This window comes from Mastomys coucha, unplaced genomic scaffold, assembly GCF_008632895.1.
Source record: "Mastomys coucha isolate ucsf_1 unplaced genomic scaffold, UCSF_Mcou_1 pScaffold3, whole genome shotgun sequence".
Classification (NCBI taxonomy): domain Eukaryota; kingdom Metazoa; phylum Chordata; class Mammalia; order Rodentia; family Muridae; genus Mastomys; species Mastomys coucha.
The window spans coordinates 61163477-61180514 of NW_022196909.1; the positions used below are offsets into that span (position 1 = coordinate 61163477).

The following is a 17038-nucleotide window of genomic DNA, read 5'->3' on the forward strand; positions in this document are numbered from 1 at the left end:
GGAAGAAAAAGAAGCCAGTGAGAAAACCAGGGCCACTTTACCCTTCGTCCTCTTCGCCTTCCCCAGAACCCTGGCTTTCCCCTTTATATTTTTTAAGTGGTTTTATTTAAACCCCTAGATTCAATAACAAATTAATGCCATCCTGTACATGTAATAGACATTCCCAGGTCATGACCAGCAGGTTCCTCAAGGCCAGCATGACAACATGGGATAACCATCTGTCCACAGGACCTCACCCCCTTCTATTTCTGTCCCCTGTGGAAGAAATAGGCCACCCACCTGGTCACAGCTTCCCCCTCACCCACCAATGTCAAGTCTGTAGACTCTGGATCTCAGTACCTCACAGCCCACTCTGCTCCCTCAGCCCCTCCTAACTGAGCACAATGCACACTTCCCAACTAGACCACGAATGCCTCACCACACTCTTTATTCTGGCCTCTCCCCAATCTTCAACGGTTATCCAAGTACCAACTAAAAAATGAAACTAGTTTCTTAAAGTCCTTGGATGAATGCCCAAGTTTCAGAACAAGGTTCAAAGATCCTCACAAAGCTACAGTCTGAATGTGCCTGCTCTCCTCGATGCTCGCCTGCCGCCATGATGCACCCTTCATTCCACCTAGCCAGCATTTTAAAATGTTCAGTGTGGCATCCTGTCTCTCCCATTCTGCATGCTGCCTCTCTGCCTGGGATGTCATCGAGTTCTCTTTACTGAGCTAACTCCAATTCCAAGCTTCAGCTCAGTCGACGGCTCCTGGAAGGAAGCCTTCTCTGACCCTCGTTGGTCCCAGGTCCTTTCTCCTGGTCCCCCCTCTCTCAACAGGCTCTTCTCTTCACAGTGACCTGAATGGCTTTGGCTGGATTCAAGAAAGCCTCCTGCCTCAACTTCCCAGAGAGAGGGGCGACAACCATGTCACTCTGCCTGGACCATGATGCTTTCTGTTTATGTTACTTTGTTCTGTTTCCTCTTTTATTCCCCACCTTAAGACAGGATATCAATATGGATGCCAGGATTGAACTCTTGATCCTCCTGCCTCAGCCTCCTGAGTGATGAGATTATACGCATGTGCCATCAAGCCTGATTCTCTTGACTGACTGACTAGCCTAGTTCCCCGACTACAAATTCCTTCTCTTTAACTATCCCAGTACCATCAGAGCTTCATACAGTGCTTGGCATTCTTGGCACTGAACAAACACCCATGGCATGAGTAGGTAAGCGGACTGTTGATCTCTAAGCACAAGATGGTAGTATGTGTATCTGTTAGGATCCAGTGATTGGGTTCAGACACTGAGATGTCCACACAGCACAGCATGGAAAGGTCAATGTGCCAGCCGTGCTTTCGCTGCACAAAATGAGTTTGCAATGTCCCACAAGGACAGAGTTTACTAAGGACATTTATGGTACAGTGCTTTGTGAGAGATATATTGGTGCACAGTAGAATAGTTTGTGTGTGCATACATGCAGACGAATGGGATCATACCTACCTAATAAGAACACCACGGTGCATGTGCAAGGTGATGGAGTGGGAGCCAGTACTGCCGTTGGACTCCCAGTAGGTCTTGGGGTTGCGGTCTGTCAGCTTGCTGGCCCGGTGTGGGTTGGAGGACACCTCCACCTTCTCCCAGCACCGGTCTTCCTTCACTTCCACACTGGAGCCTGGGGGAGAATAGGAAAGGGTAGAGGATCACGGCAGGGTCAGAGATAAGGAAAGGTCCTGGAGAGTGAGAAGGAGAGAGCAGAGGCTGGGTGGGAGCCAGGGGCATGGCTGAGGGTACTAACCCTGGCAGAGATGCCTGAGGAACACGTCAAAGAAGGGGATGTTGATTGGCTTGTAGGTTCGCCTGTGGTCTTCAATCTGGCCCAGCACCATCTACAGCCAGAACACAGGGCAGGGAAGGAGTGTGGAGAAACAGTCAGAAGCATGTGCAGAGGAAAGAAGGCCAAGAGGGACCAGAGCACGCAACCCTTCTCACCAAATTCTGATGGGACCGTGGGGGATGGGGAGGCAGCTCAGGGACGCGTGCCCAGATCTGCCACTGCTGCCACATGGGATGCCAGGGACAGACACCCCTTGTTTCCGGTTTTCTTCTCGGCTCTGCACCTTCCACCAGACCCTCCTCACCTGGATGCAGCCGGCCAGGATGCTCGAGGTGAGGTTGCTGTTGAGCTGGGCGTACTTCTCACACTCGGCCACCAGGTGGCGAAGCTCGGAGGCCAGCAGGAGCTGAGCGGAGTGCTTGTCCAGGACTTTGGAGAGGGCCTCTCTGGCTCCCAGGCAACAAAGCACTACTGCATAGTCTTTATGCATCAGAGCCAGGCGGTGCAGGAAGCATGTCAGCTCCTGGACAACCTGTGCCCAGAGCCACACGGATGAGTTTCCGTGGGAAACCAGGGACAGAGCATGGAAGGGCAAGGGCTGGGTCCACTGAAGGAAGAATGGCAGAGACTGAGGAAGTCTGCAAGGCCAGGAGAGGATCAAGGAGAGCAGAACAGTATGACTCAAGTGCTGGGACTCAGAGTCAGCCGGCGGTACAGCGGGGATAGGCTTCTTCCTGCCAGGATCAAACTACCCCAAGAGCTAGCCTTTGTCTGATATCCCTCCATGATGTGCAACCCCTGGTTCAGAGACAGCAAGGCCTGTTTGGATTGCTGACTGACGCCAGCCTTCCTCTCCTTCCTCCAGAGATCACAGTGCCCTGAGACCTCAGACCTACAAGGATCTGCTGAGCCTCTAGAGCCACACTAAGCAAGTGGTGCCCCAACTTCTGCTTTCCCTCCTCCAGCCCCTGCCAGGGATCGGGTACCTCAGAGTCACTGCTTGGCCCATTCAGGCAGTTGAGGCAGGGCTCCAAGACCTCGTGCCAGGGGAGGACCATTGTCTCAGGATAATCCAGCAGCCGTGTTATGACCCTGGTGAGGGGATGGGAACAAATGAAGCTCCGGCAGTTGGCTCAGTCCCTGTGCACAGAGCCTGGACAGACTCTTTACCTCAGTACGGTGAGCAGCAGACTTCTGTTGGGCCCAGGGGCATCTAGGGTCCGCAGCAATAAGAGGAATGGCTGCGTTTCCTGCTGGAGCCGTTTGAGGAGGGGCCTCACGGCAGCTAGAGGGCTGCCTTCATGGCACAGCACACGCTCCAAGTCCAGGAAGAGTTCTGCCAACAAGTCCCCCACCAGGGACCGGATGAGTGACTCGGGGGACCCATCCTGACCCTGGGTGCTTGGGGTCTCCAGTGCTGTGGGGCAGACACACCAGAAGGAAAATGTGCATGAGAGGCATCTTGTAAGTCAGTCAAACCCACAAACGGTGGAATCCAGAAAGCCACCCTGCGCCCAGCAAACTTCCTTTCCACGTTGAGGATGTCTGTATCATAGTTTATCAGAGTACAAGGAATTTTCTTCCTTGGTCACCAATGTAGACCTAATTTTACTTGAAAAGCAATGCAGTGTAAGAGACATTGCTGAGTTAACCGCATCTCAGTTGCCTCCCACTAGTAAATGTTAGCTATGTAAACAGTACTGCGGTGATGGGATCATCTCCAAACTGCTGAGTGCAAGGCTCAGACACACACTCAAGGACGCAGGCCGCTTATTGTGGTCCGTATCCATATGTCTGCGTTTTTACCTATTTTTTTTTTAAATAAAAGATGTCTTGTTTTTTGGTTTTTTTGTTTTGTTTTGTTTTTTTGAGACAAGGTTCCTCTGTATATCCCTGGCTGTCCTGGAACTCACTCTGTAGACCAGGCTGGCCTCGAACTCAGAAATCTGCCTGCCTCTGCCTCCCAAGTGCTGGGATTAAAGGTGTGAGCCACCACCACCCAGTAAAAGATGTCTTATAACATTGATAGTCCTCCTTTTGGTCAACAAGTCCTGCTTAAGATCAGACTGCCATGAAGCTGCACACAGGTTCTACTGACACCTGAGAGACTGAGGCAAGAAGATCTTAAGTTTGTGATCCGCCTGGGCCCCATAACCTCCCATGTATTACACCTTCTCCCCTCCCCTCCCTTCAAAAAATCTCAGGCTTGAGCTCTAAAGGTTTCGGTCATTTCCTAAAGATTCCTGTATCCTTCATTAAGTGACCAGAATGCAAACTTAGATTCCTGGTCACTGCGTGCCACATGTCACTCCTCAGCAAAGCATCCCGGCCACCATGGTACCTGCTCGCTCAGGACTCCCCCGTGGCTCCGAGTAGCGGCTGAGAAGCATCGTGAGGATGGTGCGTGTGGTGGGCATTGGCTCTGTCCCCGGTGCTATCCCCGAGTGTCTGAACAGAGTGTCCCTCAGCTCCTGCGTGATGATCTGCTCTCCTAGAGTGTGGTGGTTGCGCAGGAGCAGGTTCAGTAGAAGCAGACCATTCCTCACTGCAGAGGCACACCTGTGAGGGAGGGGTGACCCAACAAGATGACAGGAAATGCAACACAGGCGAGAGACAAGTGCAGCTGGGCTGGGAGGGCTCTCGGGTGGTCCCCTTGAGGAAGGACTCCTGGCCATCAGACCTTGGGTCACGACTCAACCCCATGACAGAAAGTCAGTTTTTCTGCCTTCCCTGGGAACCACCTACATCAACTTGGTCTCTCTTCCAGTGACATTCTGAGAGGGCCACCAGTGTTTATACAGAGGGGACAACATAGATACAATTTCTGTGGTGCACATGAGCCCGGAGAAGTGGGGTTTTAGGGTACAGCAAGGATTTAGAGTCTGGAGGGTAATTTCTGACCCCTCGGTATTCAGCATCAGGATCACAGCTGCAGGTACACTGAGGAGCAAGCTCTCAGAGCCTGGACGTGTGGCAGAGTCAATGCTGGCAAAGATCTCTCTGGTCATCTGGGTATCAAACAGAGGTTGGATGGAATCTCGGCTGGTGACGAAAGTGGGGACCTCAGGGGAATCAACAATGGCTAGCATCTTGAGTGCCTGAAAGAAAGATGCAGAGGCAGAGTTAAGTGTGGACAGGGCTGTCACAAGAAGTAGAGTATGGTATGGTATGGAATGGTATGGAATGGTATGGTATGGTATGGTATGGAATGGTATGGTATGGAATGGTATGGAATGGTATGGTATGGTATGGTATGGAATGGTATGGTATGGAATGGTATGGTATGGAATGGTATGGTATGGAATGGTATGGTATGGTATGGTATGGAATGGTATGGTATGGTATGGAATGGTATGGTATGGAATGGTATGGTATGGTATGGTACGATATGGTATGGAATGGTATGGTATGGTATGGTACGATATGGAATAGATTAGTATAGTATAGTATAGTGGTAGAGTTCTCGTCCAACATGCGCAAAGCCCTAGGTTCAGTCCCCAGCCCCACCCCAAAGGGAAAGAGGACACTACTGTCATCATTCTGGACCCTGAACCCTGGAGCAGCTGCACTGTTGGCAGATGGATCACATGAGAAAGGCAATGGAGCAGAAGGTGAAGGGACATGAGTGGAAAAAAGGGTAGAGGAGGGGAGGGAAGAGGAGCAGTGATAGGACAGAGGGAGAAGCAGGGGCCGGGAAGGAAATGGAGCAAAGATAGGGATGCAAACACAACACTTTAAGAGTGAGCAGTATGTCTGCAGGCTGCTTCTCTCTACTCCTAGGCTCCCAGCGCCAAGGCCTCCAGAGTAGGCACCCCGCCCTTTCTGCCCTTTCTGGCTCGCTAAAACCTGCCGCTATCTTCTGAGGCTTTGCCTTGAAGCCACACCCCCATCTCTGTTGGCCACGCCCACCTTTCCTGAGCCCTGCCTCTGCGCAGTATCCTGGCATTCCTCCTATCTTTCTGTATTTCTCTGCCTGGTCCTCAACTGCAGTCCTCTGTCTCCTTCCTCTCCTCCCTTCCCAGGTGACCTCATCTACGCCTGTGGAAAAGCGTTTGTAATTTGAAGTTTTATGTTCTGGTATTACAGAGGCAATAAAATGAAAAGCAAACATTATCCTTCTGAGGGGAAGGATGTCTCTCTTGTAAGGGCTGTCTCTCTGAAAGAGATGCTCATGGAAAGGACTGGCTTAGAAGTAAGACTCAGGCCCAGGCCCACCAAGAGGAGCATTTTCCTGTGATGACCCAAGTCTACCCCAGGTAGCTAGATTCTATAGACTTCAAGGTAAAAGCAAGAGGCTGTAAGTCTGTCCTGGGCAAGAATATGAATTTAGGAATAAATGTTATAATTTTTGGTCATGCAATTTGAGAGGATAGGAAAATATTTTTGCATACTGGTGGCATAGATAATGTCTGGCTACTCTTGGAAGGTGCAGACCCCAAATGATGCTCTAAAGGAACTGTATCTGGGCCTGCCAGGGTAGCCTGCTCTGCGTGGCCGTGTGGGCATGTGCGCTGCACCTGAGAATCCACCTCAGAACTGCTCTGGGTGAGGCTTACGTTTCCTTCAGGGACACAGGGCTGCACATAGCCAAGTGCCCATACCACACTAGCTGAAACACTCTAACGTGAGTGGTCAGGAAGCCGGCTACCTGCAAGCTCTCTGGACATGGCCTTCCTTCCCTGCTGTCCAGCAAAGGCGGCAGAGCACTGACAGTGTTGCCTGCTTTCCTCAAACCCAGAGAGGGGTTATGCCTGTACATGGGGATCCCTTAGTTAAACAACAGACACTGTCATAGCTGCAATGTTAGCCTTTGGCCCACACCTAAGTAGAATTTCATCTGAGAAATAGTGAACACGCTAAAAATTAAACTCCTGCCCTTCCCCTCAAGCTGCCTCTTCGTCTAATGCTCCCAGCTAGCAGCCCTCGAGTGCACCCTGCCACTTAATTTTAAACTTGAGTATCTATGGTGGTTGGAATAGGAACGGCCCCCATAGACCCATGTGTGTGAATGCTTGGCCCACAGGGAGAGGCACTGTTAGGAGGTGAGACCTCGTTGGAGAAGTGCGTCACTGTGAAGGCAGGCTTTGAGGTCTCCTACACTCAAGCTATGTCCAGTGTGGCACAGTCTCCTGCTTCCTGTAGATCAAGATGTAGAAGTCTCAGCTCCAGCAGCAGTTCTGTCTACACACTGCCATGCTTCCTGCCATGTTGACAATGGACTCGTTTCCTTCTGAAACTATGAGCCAGCCCCAATTCAGTGTTTTCCTTTATAAGAGTTGCTGTGGTCATGGTGTCTCTTCACAGCAATGAGACCCTAACTAAGATAGTACCTATCTATCTACCCATCTTTCTTCCTTTCTTTCTTCCTTCCTTCCTTCCTTCCTTCCTTTCTTTCCAAGTGTCTGCTCTTTCCTTTCACCATGTGGGTTCCAGAGACCAGACTCAGGTTGTCAGGCCTGGAAGCAAGCCCCTTTGCTCACTGGGCTGCTCACTAGCTCTTGAGCATCATTCTTAAACACTCCATTCTACCTCTCTGCAGCCATGCACCCCCAGCTCCAAGTCTACCTAGATCACATCCTTTTTTAAAATTTTATGTATGTATGTATGTATGTATGTATGTATGTATATATGTATGTATTATGTAGAATGTATTTTCTTTAGATTTATTTATGTTATGTGAGTGTCTTCAGACACACCAGAAGAGGGTATCAGATCTCATTACAGATGGTTGTGAGCCACTATGTGGTTGCTGGGAATTGAACTCAGGTCCTCTGGAAGAGCCATCTCTCCAGCCCCCAGACCACATTCTTAAAGCTCTCCTTGTCTTTCTACTTCACTATCCATAACTTTGTCTGAATCAGGACAGGAGCCCTTCAGGGTCCGTGGCCATCCCCCTACCTGTCACTCATCCATCACTCTGCCCGGCTCTGCCCGGTGTACTCACTGCCAGTCCTGCCTGCTGCACCAAGACAGATGTCTTGTATTCTTGCATGCAAATCAGCACAGCGTAGATGCCACCCTCCCTGGCAAAGAGTGGGCGCCATTCATGCTTGGTCATGAGCAGGTAGAGGAGACGCAGGGCCATCACCACCACCATCTTCTCTCCCACCTGGTTGGTCAGCAAATCCACCAGTGTCTTCACGAGCTTCTCTCTGAGAAGAGAAAAGACAGTGGGACTCCGGACACCATGGAACCTAGCCTACCTCTCCAGACACGATGCCATCTGACTCCCTGCCCAACTCCGTCTATCAAGACTCAGGGTACTCCCTCTCCCTGAAACCTGTTCTCTTGACCTCAGTCTCACTCCTCACCCCCTTCTGCATCCTGAGTGCCCCTGCTTCCTCTCCTCAAATGAATCTATAGATTTAAAGTCATTCTAGCACTCGGGAGGCAGAGGCAGGCCGATTTCTGAGGTCGAGGCCAGCCTCGTCTACAAAGTGAGTTCCAGGACAGCCAGGGCTACACAGAGAAACCCTGTCTCGGGAAAAAAAAAAAAAAAAAGGCAGGGAAGGGAAGAAATACAAAAGTACAGTTAGGAAATGTCTGGAAAGTATAATGCTTCTAGTCAACCAATGTGACCAAAAGTATATAATTGAAACTCCGGGACAAATACAGAGGAGCCTAAGAGATCAGGAGAGGACAAAAGAAGGAAGGGTAGAGCTCAGGCAGGGAGCAAACAGATGGCGGATCTGGGCATGGAGGCTCACGCTGTGATGGATCTGGGCATGGAGGCTCACGCTGTGATGGATCTGGGCATGGAGGCTCACGCTGTGATCCCAGCAGTTGGGAGGGAGACGGGAGAACTGCCAAGAACTGCCTTACACACAATGTGACATCCTGTTTCCAAAAGTTAAAAAGCCAAAATGCGAAATAAAATAAAAACCCTGCAAGCAAAGAACAAGCCTAACATGCTCTTGGGCTGGGTTACGTCGTAGCTCAGAGATGATGCGTGCTCTGTGAAGCCTTGGGCTCAGTCCCTAGCACCCAAGAGAGACGGGCAAATGGGACGCCATCTCACCTGCCGTCCACTTGAAGAACAGAGAGATTAGACTCTGCTTCACGCCACTTGCAAAAATAAATTCATGGTCAAATTTGAAATGAATGTAAAAACAAAACAAAACAACCAGAAGTAATAAGTATTTTTAGAAAAATAAGAAAGTATTTTTTCCAGAGGCTAGATGGCTTAGTCAGTGAAGTACTTGCTTTACAGGCATCAAGACTTGACTCTAGATCTCCAAAACCCACATGAGAAAACTGATCCCTGAGGAGGCAGAGACAGGAAGCCCTCGGCTGGCGGCCGGGCAGCTGGCCGGGCAACTGGCCGGGCAACCGGCCTAGTTATGTCAGTGAGCTGGTAGCTGGCCAGCAGGCCTAGCCAGATCCCTGAGTTCTAGCTTCAGTGAGAGGCTGTCTCATAAAATAAGAAGGGAGAGTGAGGAAGACATCCAACATTTGACCTCTGACTACCTTGTAGGCATCTTCCTACACAAGTGTACAAGCATACACCAAAAAGTGATAAATTTATCTAACCATAAAATAGATGGATTCTTTTTTTATTAAGATTTTATTTTTATTTTAAAGTGTGTATGTGAGTGTGTGTGTGTGAGTGTGTGTGTGTGTGTATGTGCTCACATATGCAAAAGCCTGGAGAGGGCACTGAATCCCCTAGAGCTGGAGTTTAAAGGAATCTGTGAGCCTCCTGATGTGGGTACTTGGAAGTAAACTGAGTCCCCTAGAACAATGTATGTTCCTAACCCTGAGCCATCTCTTCAGCTGAGAATCAACTTTCTTTTTCTTTTTTTTAAAGATTTATTTATTTATTATTATAATTAAGAACACTGTAGCTGTCTTCAGACACACCAGAAGAGAGCGTAAGATCTCATTACAGGTGGTTGTGAGCCACCATGTGGTTGCTGAGATTTGAACTCAGGACCTTTGGTAGAGCAGTCAGCGCTCTTACCCGCTGAGCCATCTCACCAGTTCCCAAGAATCAAAGGACAGAAGCTTTTAGAAGCTATAAAACGTTGAAAACTATAGCAACCTAAAAACTTTAGCACATTGAAAGACACTACAAACACAAGAGGCAAACACCAGGAGCTGGAGAAAACCAGTGAGAGAAACACTCACACATGGGCTTAAGACTGCTGATGCAGGAGGAACAACAAATGGTTTTAGAACTCACAGAATGTGGCCCAGAGGTTAGCACAGCCACACAGGTGAGCCTTGGTGTTGACACTGAGGACCCCGTGTCCTGAGGACTTCACACTTGTGGAGTTCTGCTCTGCTTGCTGCCCACACTCCCCTCTTAATCTAAGAATTGTAGGAAAACTCTAAGGGGCTTCCGGCCCCTCACTGGGCAGTACCTCTGGCACTCACAGCATAGTGCTGATCTCTTTCAGACACTGCTGCTGGGCCAGATCATGATTCTATCACCTCCACACAGAGAACTCAGAGACGCAGATGGTCAGCTACAACCACCACCCTTAGAAAACATTTGGAAAAATAAGGTTGTTAGTGAAGCTAGGCTGAGATGGTTTTACTACTGACTCTGATGTAGAAAATCTTAGGGAACAATCTGAAGTTCAGATAAGCACACTCTCATTAGTTAAGCTAGGACCTTTCTGGTCAGGGAACAAGAACAGTGGTAGCCCTGGCTGATGTGTCTCACTGAGGCCGGACTGCTGCTGATTGACTCTTTATACCCATTTTTATTATTTTACTTTTATTTTTTTGGCTTTTTCGTGACAGGGTTTCTCTGTGTAGCCTTGGCTGTCCTGGAACTCACTCTGTAGACCAGGCTGGCCTCAAACTCAGAAATCCACCTGCCTCTGCCTCCCAAGCGCTGGGATTAAAGGCGTGCGCCACCACCGCCCGGCTTTTATACCCATTTTTGTCCTCAGCCTCCTGATCCGATGTCTTAAGAATTGCTGATAAGTAGATACATACTCTGGGCATTTAAGGTAGACGACTGATTTTTATATAAAAGTTAAGACTTGGGATTCTTTTAAGAGTCTTACAAGATTACTTTTAAAGATAAATAATAAAGTAATTACTCCTTTCTTTGTAACTACAAATTGCCTTCTGCCAGGAAGAGAAACTGGCGGAGAAAACTAGGTAGTTTTCTGGCTTACACCTTGTTAATCTATAACCAGCTGCTTAGTTACGAATGTATATGGATTTGGGGGGAATAATTTGTTTTCTTTACTTGTACTACATAATATTATTTCTTGTAAACATATTGAAGAACACATTGTTTTTTCATAATTGTTCACTAGATGAAAACCAAAACATAATCAAACTGTAATTTTATACTGCTTGAAAGATTTTCCTGGGATATATAAGCTATGGAAGAAAGAATAAAGTGTGGAGGGTTAGACCATGGCTCCTTCCATCCATCAACTGTGTGCATGTATGTATATGTGTAGGGTTAATGTGAATGGGGTTGTGTATTGGCTGGTTTTGTTGTCAACTTGACACAGGATGGAGTTATCACAGAGAAGGGAGCTTAGTTGAGGAAATGCCTCCATGAGATCCAACTGTGGGGCATTTTCTCAATTAGTGATCATGGGGGTAGGGCCCCTTGTGGGTGGTGCCATCCCTGGGCTGGAAGTCTTGGGTTCTATAAGAGAGCAGGCTGAGCAAGCCAGGGGAAGCAAGCCAGTAAGGAACATCCCTCCATGGCCTCTGTGTCAGCTCCTGCTTCCTGACCTGCTTGAGTTCTAGTCCTGACTTCCTCTGGTGATAACAGCAATGTGGAAGTAAGCTAAATAAACCCTTTCCTCCCCACCTTGCTTCTTGGTCATGATGTTTGTGCAGGGATAGAAACCCTGACTAAGACAGGTTGGCATGCTGTTCCTTCTACCCATCAACCATGACTATGTGTATGTATGTGTATGTGTAAAGCTTGTCTGGGCACATGTTGGAGCTTGCTCCATCCACCAATTGTGTGTATGTATGTATATATGTGTGTGTGTGAAATGCTTGGAGCCTGTTTGCTGGAGCTTTGGTCTAACCATTTTATGTGTGAATATCTATGTCTGTCTGTACTTCTGTATTATGCATGCATGTATGTATGTATGCATGTATGGACATATCTGTGTGTATCAAGTTATTGGACTCTACCTTTTGTTTCAGCCATTCAGTGTGTGTGTGTGTGTGTGTGTGTGTGTGTGTTTTCTCTTTTTCCTTCTTTTTCTCCCTGGCCCTAAGGAGTTAAAAAGAGTTCATAGCTTTCCACTGGCCACAGGGAGTGCCAGCCCCAGTACATTAAGCATTGTTCCCTCAGAGAACAGTCTGCTAAGCAGCTTCTCTGATGTCTGGCTGCCATTGGCAGCAGCCCCTGTAGGCATCTGAATCCATACCAGTCTGTGGCTCTGAACACTGACCCCCAAAGGGTGCCTGCCTCAGTTTACCCACCACATGGATATCAAGGCCAGTAACTGACATGGGAGCGGGCATCACAAGTCAAGGTCAGCCAGGCAATACAGTGTGGATACCAAGGCCAGCAACTGACATGGGAGTGGGCGTCACAAGTCAAGATCAGCCAGGCAATACAGTGTGAGACTCCATCTCAAAATATAACCCTTCCCTTCACAAAAAAAGTGCTGGTTGTGAGTGTGGGACCTGAGAGGGAGAACGGGGACTAAGGCCTTTTCACATAGGGACAGAGACTGGAGGGACAGAGGGAGGAGACTGGGATGATCAACTCAGAGAAAGAACACAGCAGAGACCGACCCTCTCGGGTAGCGCTCAGATGCAGTTTCAGTCTGATCTTTTGCCTCAGAACCTATGGCAGCGAAGTATGGACTAAACAGAATAAACGTTCAGCTGCATCTGCACTCCGAGCTCACCGTTTTTATTTGATACAGCATTCTCCTGCTTCTGCTTCCCAAGTGCTAAGATCAGAGGCAGGCTTTGCTACATCCTGCTGCAAACCAGGATTGGTTAGGAATTACTTACTCTAACAGGGACAGTGGCTATGAACAAGTTGAAATGTTCACCAAAATGTTAGCACTGAATATCTGCAGGGAGGCACGTTTAGATCGCTTTTATCTCTTTTATCTAATTCTTTCTAGCTTTCTTTTCTCTTCCTTCCTTTCTTCCTTCTTCTTTTTGTAGACAGTGTATCCCTATGTAGTCTTGGCTACCCTGAAACTCACTAGCCTGGCTTTGCCCGGAGTGCTGAGGTTAAACACATCACCTCTACATCTGTATTCTAACTCTTTACACTAGTTACTCTTTTATGATCACAAAAATAAGTGAATACGATTGTCTTAAAATATGCAAACAAAATGTTATAAATACAGATAACAAGATAATGTAAGAATGCCTTTAAATCCATAAGAAAAAGGCAACAGGTCGATAAAAGTAGGAAAAAAGATATGGAAATACAACAAACACATGCAAATATGCCTAAGGTCATCAGACCTAAGAAATTACCACAGACAGGCTCTGAGGGTAACGACACTTGCTGCCAAGTCTGATGTCCTGCATTTGATCCCCAGAAGCCACACGGTGGAGGGAGAGAACCAACGTGCTCAAGTTGTCCTTTGTTCTCCACAAAAATGCCACAGTACATGTTAGCACACACACACACACACACACACGCACGCACGCGCACACACATGCACACACAGGCATGCACACACACATACATGCACATATACACACACACACATATACACACACACACATATTAATGTGCCCATCTGATCCATTGAGAAGCAATACTAGCAATACTGTGGGCTGGGGAGATGGGCCAGTGGTTAAGAGCACTGACTGCTCTTCCAGAGGTCCTGAGTTCAATTCCCAGAAACCGCATGGTGGCTCACAACCACCTATAATGGGATCTGATGCCCTCTTCGGGTGTGTCTGAAGATACCTACAGTATACTCATATGCATAAAATAAACTAATTAATCTTTAGAAAAAACAAAGAAGCAATACCGTGCTGGCCATGGTAAGGGAAATGGAGACAGGAGAGTGGCGTTCTTGAACTTGACAGTAGCCACATCACAGTTGTACACATCGATGAGAATAATAAATACCTCTGTGAAGACTGACACCAAGAAATTGCTCTAACAGACACGGAGTGGGCACAATGAAATGCCACACTAAGATACACATGTCATGCTATTTCTACCTACATGGTACACACAGTTTTAATGCTTTTATGCATCAGGGTTTTAAAAAGGCATAATTTACACTTTTTAAAATGCTATAATGCATGTGTCTGTCTGTAGATATACACATGTGTGACTGACTATGGGGACCAGAAGAGGCATCCAAGTCACCTGGAAGTGGGGTAACTGTCTGTGGGCTGCCTAACGTGGGTGCTGGGACTCGAGCTCAGGCTCTCTGGACAAACAGCAAGTGCTCCTAGCCACTGAGCCGCCATCTCTCCCCAAACAGCAATTACGTATTAAACTTGTCGGTGGTCTGCCCAGTACTCTGACACAGCAACAGGAAGGGCCTTTTTGTTCTTAGCTTTGATGCAGCATCACGGCCCTAAGACAGCACAGAGCTGACTCCTGTCCCTCCTCTCCCCTCATTTCTTACTAACCCATTCTAATTTTTCCCTTTCTTTCCAGACTGACCTCAAATTTGCTTCTAGCTTGTGAGCTCTGTAATTATAGGTAGGTGTGATGTGCCACCACACCCCGGCAGGGCTTTACATTCAGTAATTTTATATGAGCTGTTTTAAAAATGAAAGTGCATTTGTGTAATAAAAAAATCAGATTTTTAAAAAAAGTTTAAAATACAAAGAAAGTCGGGACAGATGAAAAAGAAGAGAGAAAACATTTAGACAAGCTAGCCTCAAGCTCATAATCCCCCCGGGGATTAGGATTAGGCATGTGCCACCACACCTGGCCTGAAAAAAAATTTAGAGAAAAAATACTAGAGCTAAAAGGACCTAGGGTTTGGAGCCTGGCTCTGTCTCTGTAGAACTCTGAGCAAGTAACTAAAATTCTCAGTTTTCTCTGAAAACTATAATAAGAACATTAATAATACTGGACTAAAGGCTTCATAGTTTCTGTGGTGGGAAGCAGAGTGGATGAGCACACACATGGGAATTTTGGGAGTACTCAAAGAACACTGTATCATCCCCCCTCTGAGTCCACCAGTCCTTGTCATGCCCTTCCTCCATCCCCAGCCTTTCTTCCTCTTGATTTCATTACTCTACCCTGCCCCCATGGTCCTTAAGGGCTCAGCTTCAACCCATGCCCTTCCCTCTGCAACATTGCTAACCTCAACGATCTGTCAGGATGGACCAGGGGGTGGTCCCGCTCAGTGACCTCCTCCACAGCCTGGGAGAGGGCACCGAGCCCTGAAAGCTGCAGGTTTGTATCCAGGCTGGAGATCTGCACAGTGGCCAAGACCGCTGCCACATGCTGATCCAGGGAGCTGCGTGGACCAGGACCCCGCAAGGTTCTGGCCATTTCTGCAATTAGTGAGGGAGAGGCAGTAGCTAAAACAGTTGTCATTCCTCTAAGCTGCAAGTTTTTAAAAGTCACTCAAGCCCAGTCATGGTATCAATGGTGTTCACTACTGTAGCTCAGCGTTTATAGCTTTTCCAACGGTACACGAAGGATCTAGCTACACATCATTCAAGATGGAGATGCCTGTGACACAGACTCTCCTCTTTCAAAGAGACTGAAGAATGGGTGGCTGTCAGTCAGACACAGTCAAGCTCATGGAGAGACACATGGGTGCTCACAGGCTTTTCCCCAGGAAGGGCCCTTATTCCCTGGCTCTCCCTCCACTGTACCCACTTCTACTGGGCCAGTCCGAGTCTTGTTCTAATGACCTTGCCTTCCCTCCCAGAACCGAACTCACCAGTAGCTGCCTCCTGTGTTTCAGGGGACAGGACCATCCCTTCAGCCATCAGAAGCTGATTAAACAGCTGGGCATCACTCTGAGCCTTGGGGGACTCTGTCTTTGTCCCAGCAGGCTCCATTTCTGCCTTTGGGGGCACAGCTTCTGCTTTGCAGGGCTCTTCCTTCTCTGAGAAGCTGGCAGCTGACTTTGACCCCTCCTCTGGCTCTGGGGTACAGGAGTGACTTCGTGAAGACTGCAAGCTCCCCTGCTCCTTGGGCGGTAGCCCATACTTGGTGTAGACGTGGGAGCTGAGCAGGTCACAGAGGTTGCTGCCTTCAAAGCGGTTGCGTAGAGCCTGCAGCACACCCTCAGCCATCTCTACGGGCACAGAGATCTCTCCCAGAGCCTTTTCTCCCAGGGCCTGCCAATACAAAAGGACTGTTTCAGGGACAGATAGACACAAAGTTCCTCGGAACGGCCATGGGAAGAGCCACCCCTGCATGTGCTCATATGCTCTGCGTGCTAGACCTTCAAAGCATGCCGCCTCCACCAGCAGGACTTCCATAGGCCATTAGCTCCTCCTTCTTCCCAAGTGACATTCCACAGTCAGACTTCCCCTGGAGCGTCTAGCTCTAACCCAGCACATCCCTCAGCCCAGGGCTCTCAGGCTTCTGGTACCTTATCCAGTTTCTCCTGCAGATTCTGCAAAATTGGCTGCTGCTCACACAAGTCTAACTTCTTGATGAAGAAAAGTAGTTCCCACCACTCTGCCTGGGTCAGGTACCCTGGCTCCTCATTCTTCAGGGGCTCAGGCTGGAGATACGGCAGCGAGTACAGGCCATGTGCGGGCTTCCAGTCCCAGGAGGGACACGCTGAGGATACAGGAGCAGCCTCTGCTACGTCTATCCTATATCTGGAGCAGCCTCTGCTCAGAAGCAGCTTAGTGCTGGACAGCACTCCTCCATTTTAAACAGGCTATCTGCATCTCTCCTAGGCTCACCTGTGCCCAGTGGAGTTGCCCCTGCTCCCTTCTCCATGGCTGCTGATGCAGAATCCCCAGGACCCTCCTCTGGCCCCAGGATCTCTAGCATGTGCCAGTGTACCCAGTAAGTGCGGCCAGTTGACCGCCAGAAGACCTGGAAGGAAATGAAGGGTAGAAAGGACTCGGCTCTCGGAGCTCTGGGCCTGAGCACAGCTGGCTAGGTCTAGAGGGCTCATCACATAGCTAAAGGCTTCCTGCCCATATGGGGAGTCAGTGAGCCCAGCCTTTCCTCCTAATCCTCCTGGCCTCTACTTGCACACTCCTCAGCAGCATCTTCCCCTGTTGGCAGCATTGGAGGTATCTCAGTAGGTCACTCTTGCCTCCTGGGTACAAGTTCCTGTGACCTCACAGTCTACCTACCCC

General features: G+C 48.7%; 1 protein-coding gene across 4 annotated transcripts in view; it reads right to left on the reverse strand.

Moving 5' to 3' along the window:
* Cul9 (cullin 9) overlaps positions 1 to 17038 on the reverse strand; it is a 44150-nt gene that overhangs the window by 20756 nt on the left and 6356 nt on the right. For 3 of the 4 annotated variants that reach the window (XM_031347540.1, XM_031347538.1, XM_031347537.1), the window contains exons 5-16: positions 16634 to 16769; positions 16312 to 16505; positions 15652 to 16054; positions 15064 to 15256; positions 7761 to 7968; positions 4718 to 4914; positions 4158 to 4375; positions 2987 to 3233; positions 2803 to 2908; positions 2121 to 2348; positions 1778 to 1868; positions 1483 to 1654 (exon numbers count right to left, since the gene is read on the reverse strand). In XM_031347540.1, the coding sequence (XP_031203400.1) occupies positions 1483 to 1654; positions 1778 to 1868; positions 2121 to 2348; positions 2803 to 2908; positions 2987 to 3233; positions 4158 to 4375; positions 4718 to 4914; positions 7761 to 7968; positions 15064 to 15256; positions 15652 to 16054; positions 16312 to 16505; positions 16634 to 16769 (2393 nt within the window). The remainder of the gene's footprint in view (positions 1 to 1482; positions 1655 to 1777; positions 1869 to 2120; positions 2349 to 2802; positions 2909 to 2986; positions 3234 to 4157; positions 4376 to 4717; positions 4915 to 7760; positions 7969 to 15063; positions 15257 to 15651; positions 16055 to 16311; positions 16506 to 16633; positions 16770 to 17038) is intronic. The other variant, XM_031347539.1, reaches the window with a different exon arrangement.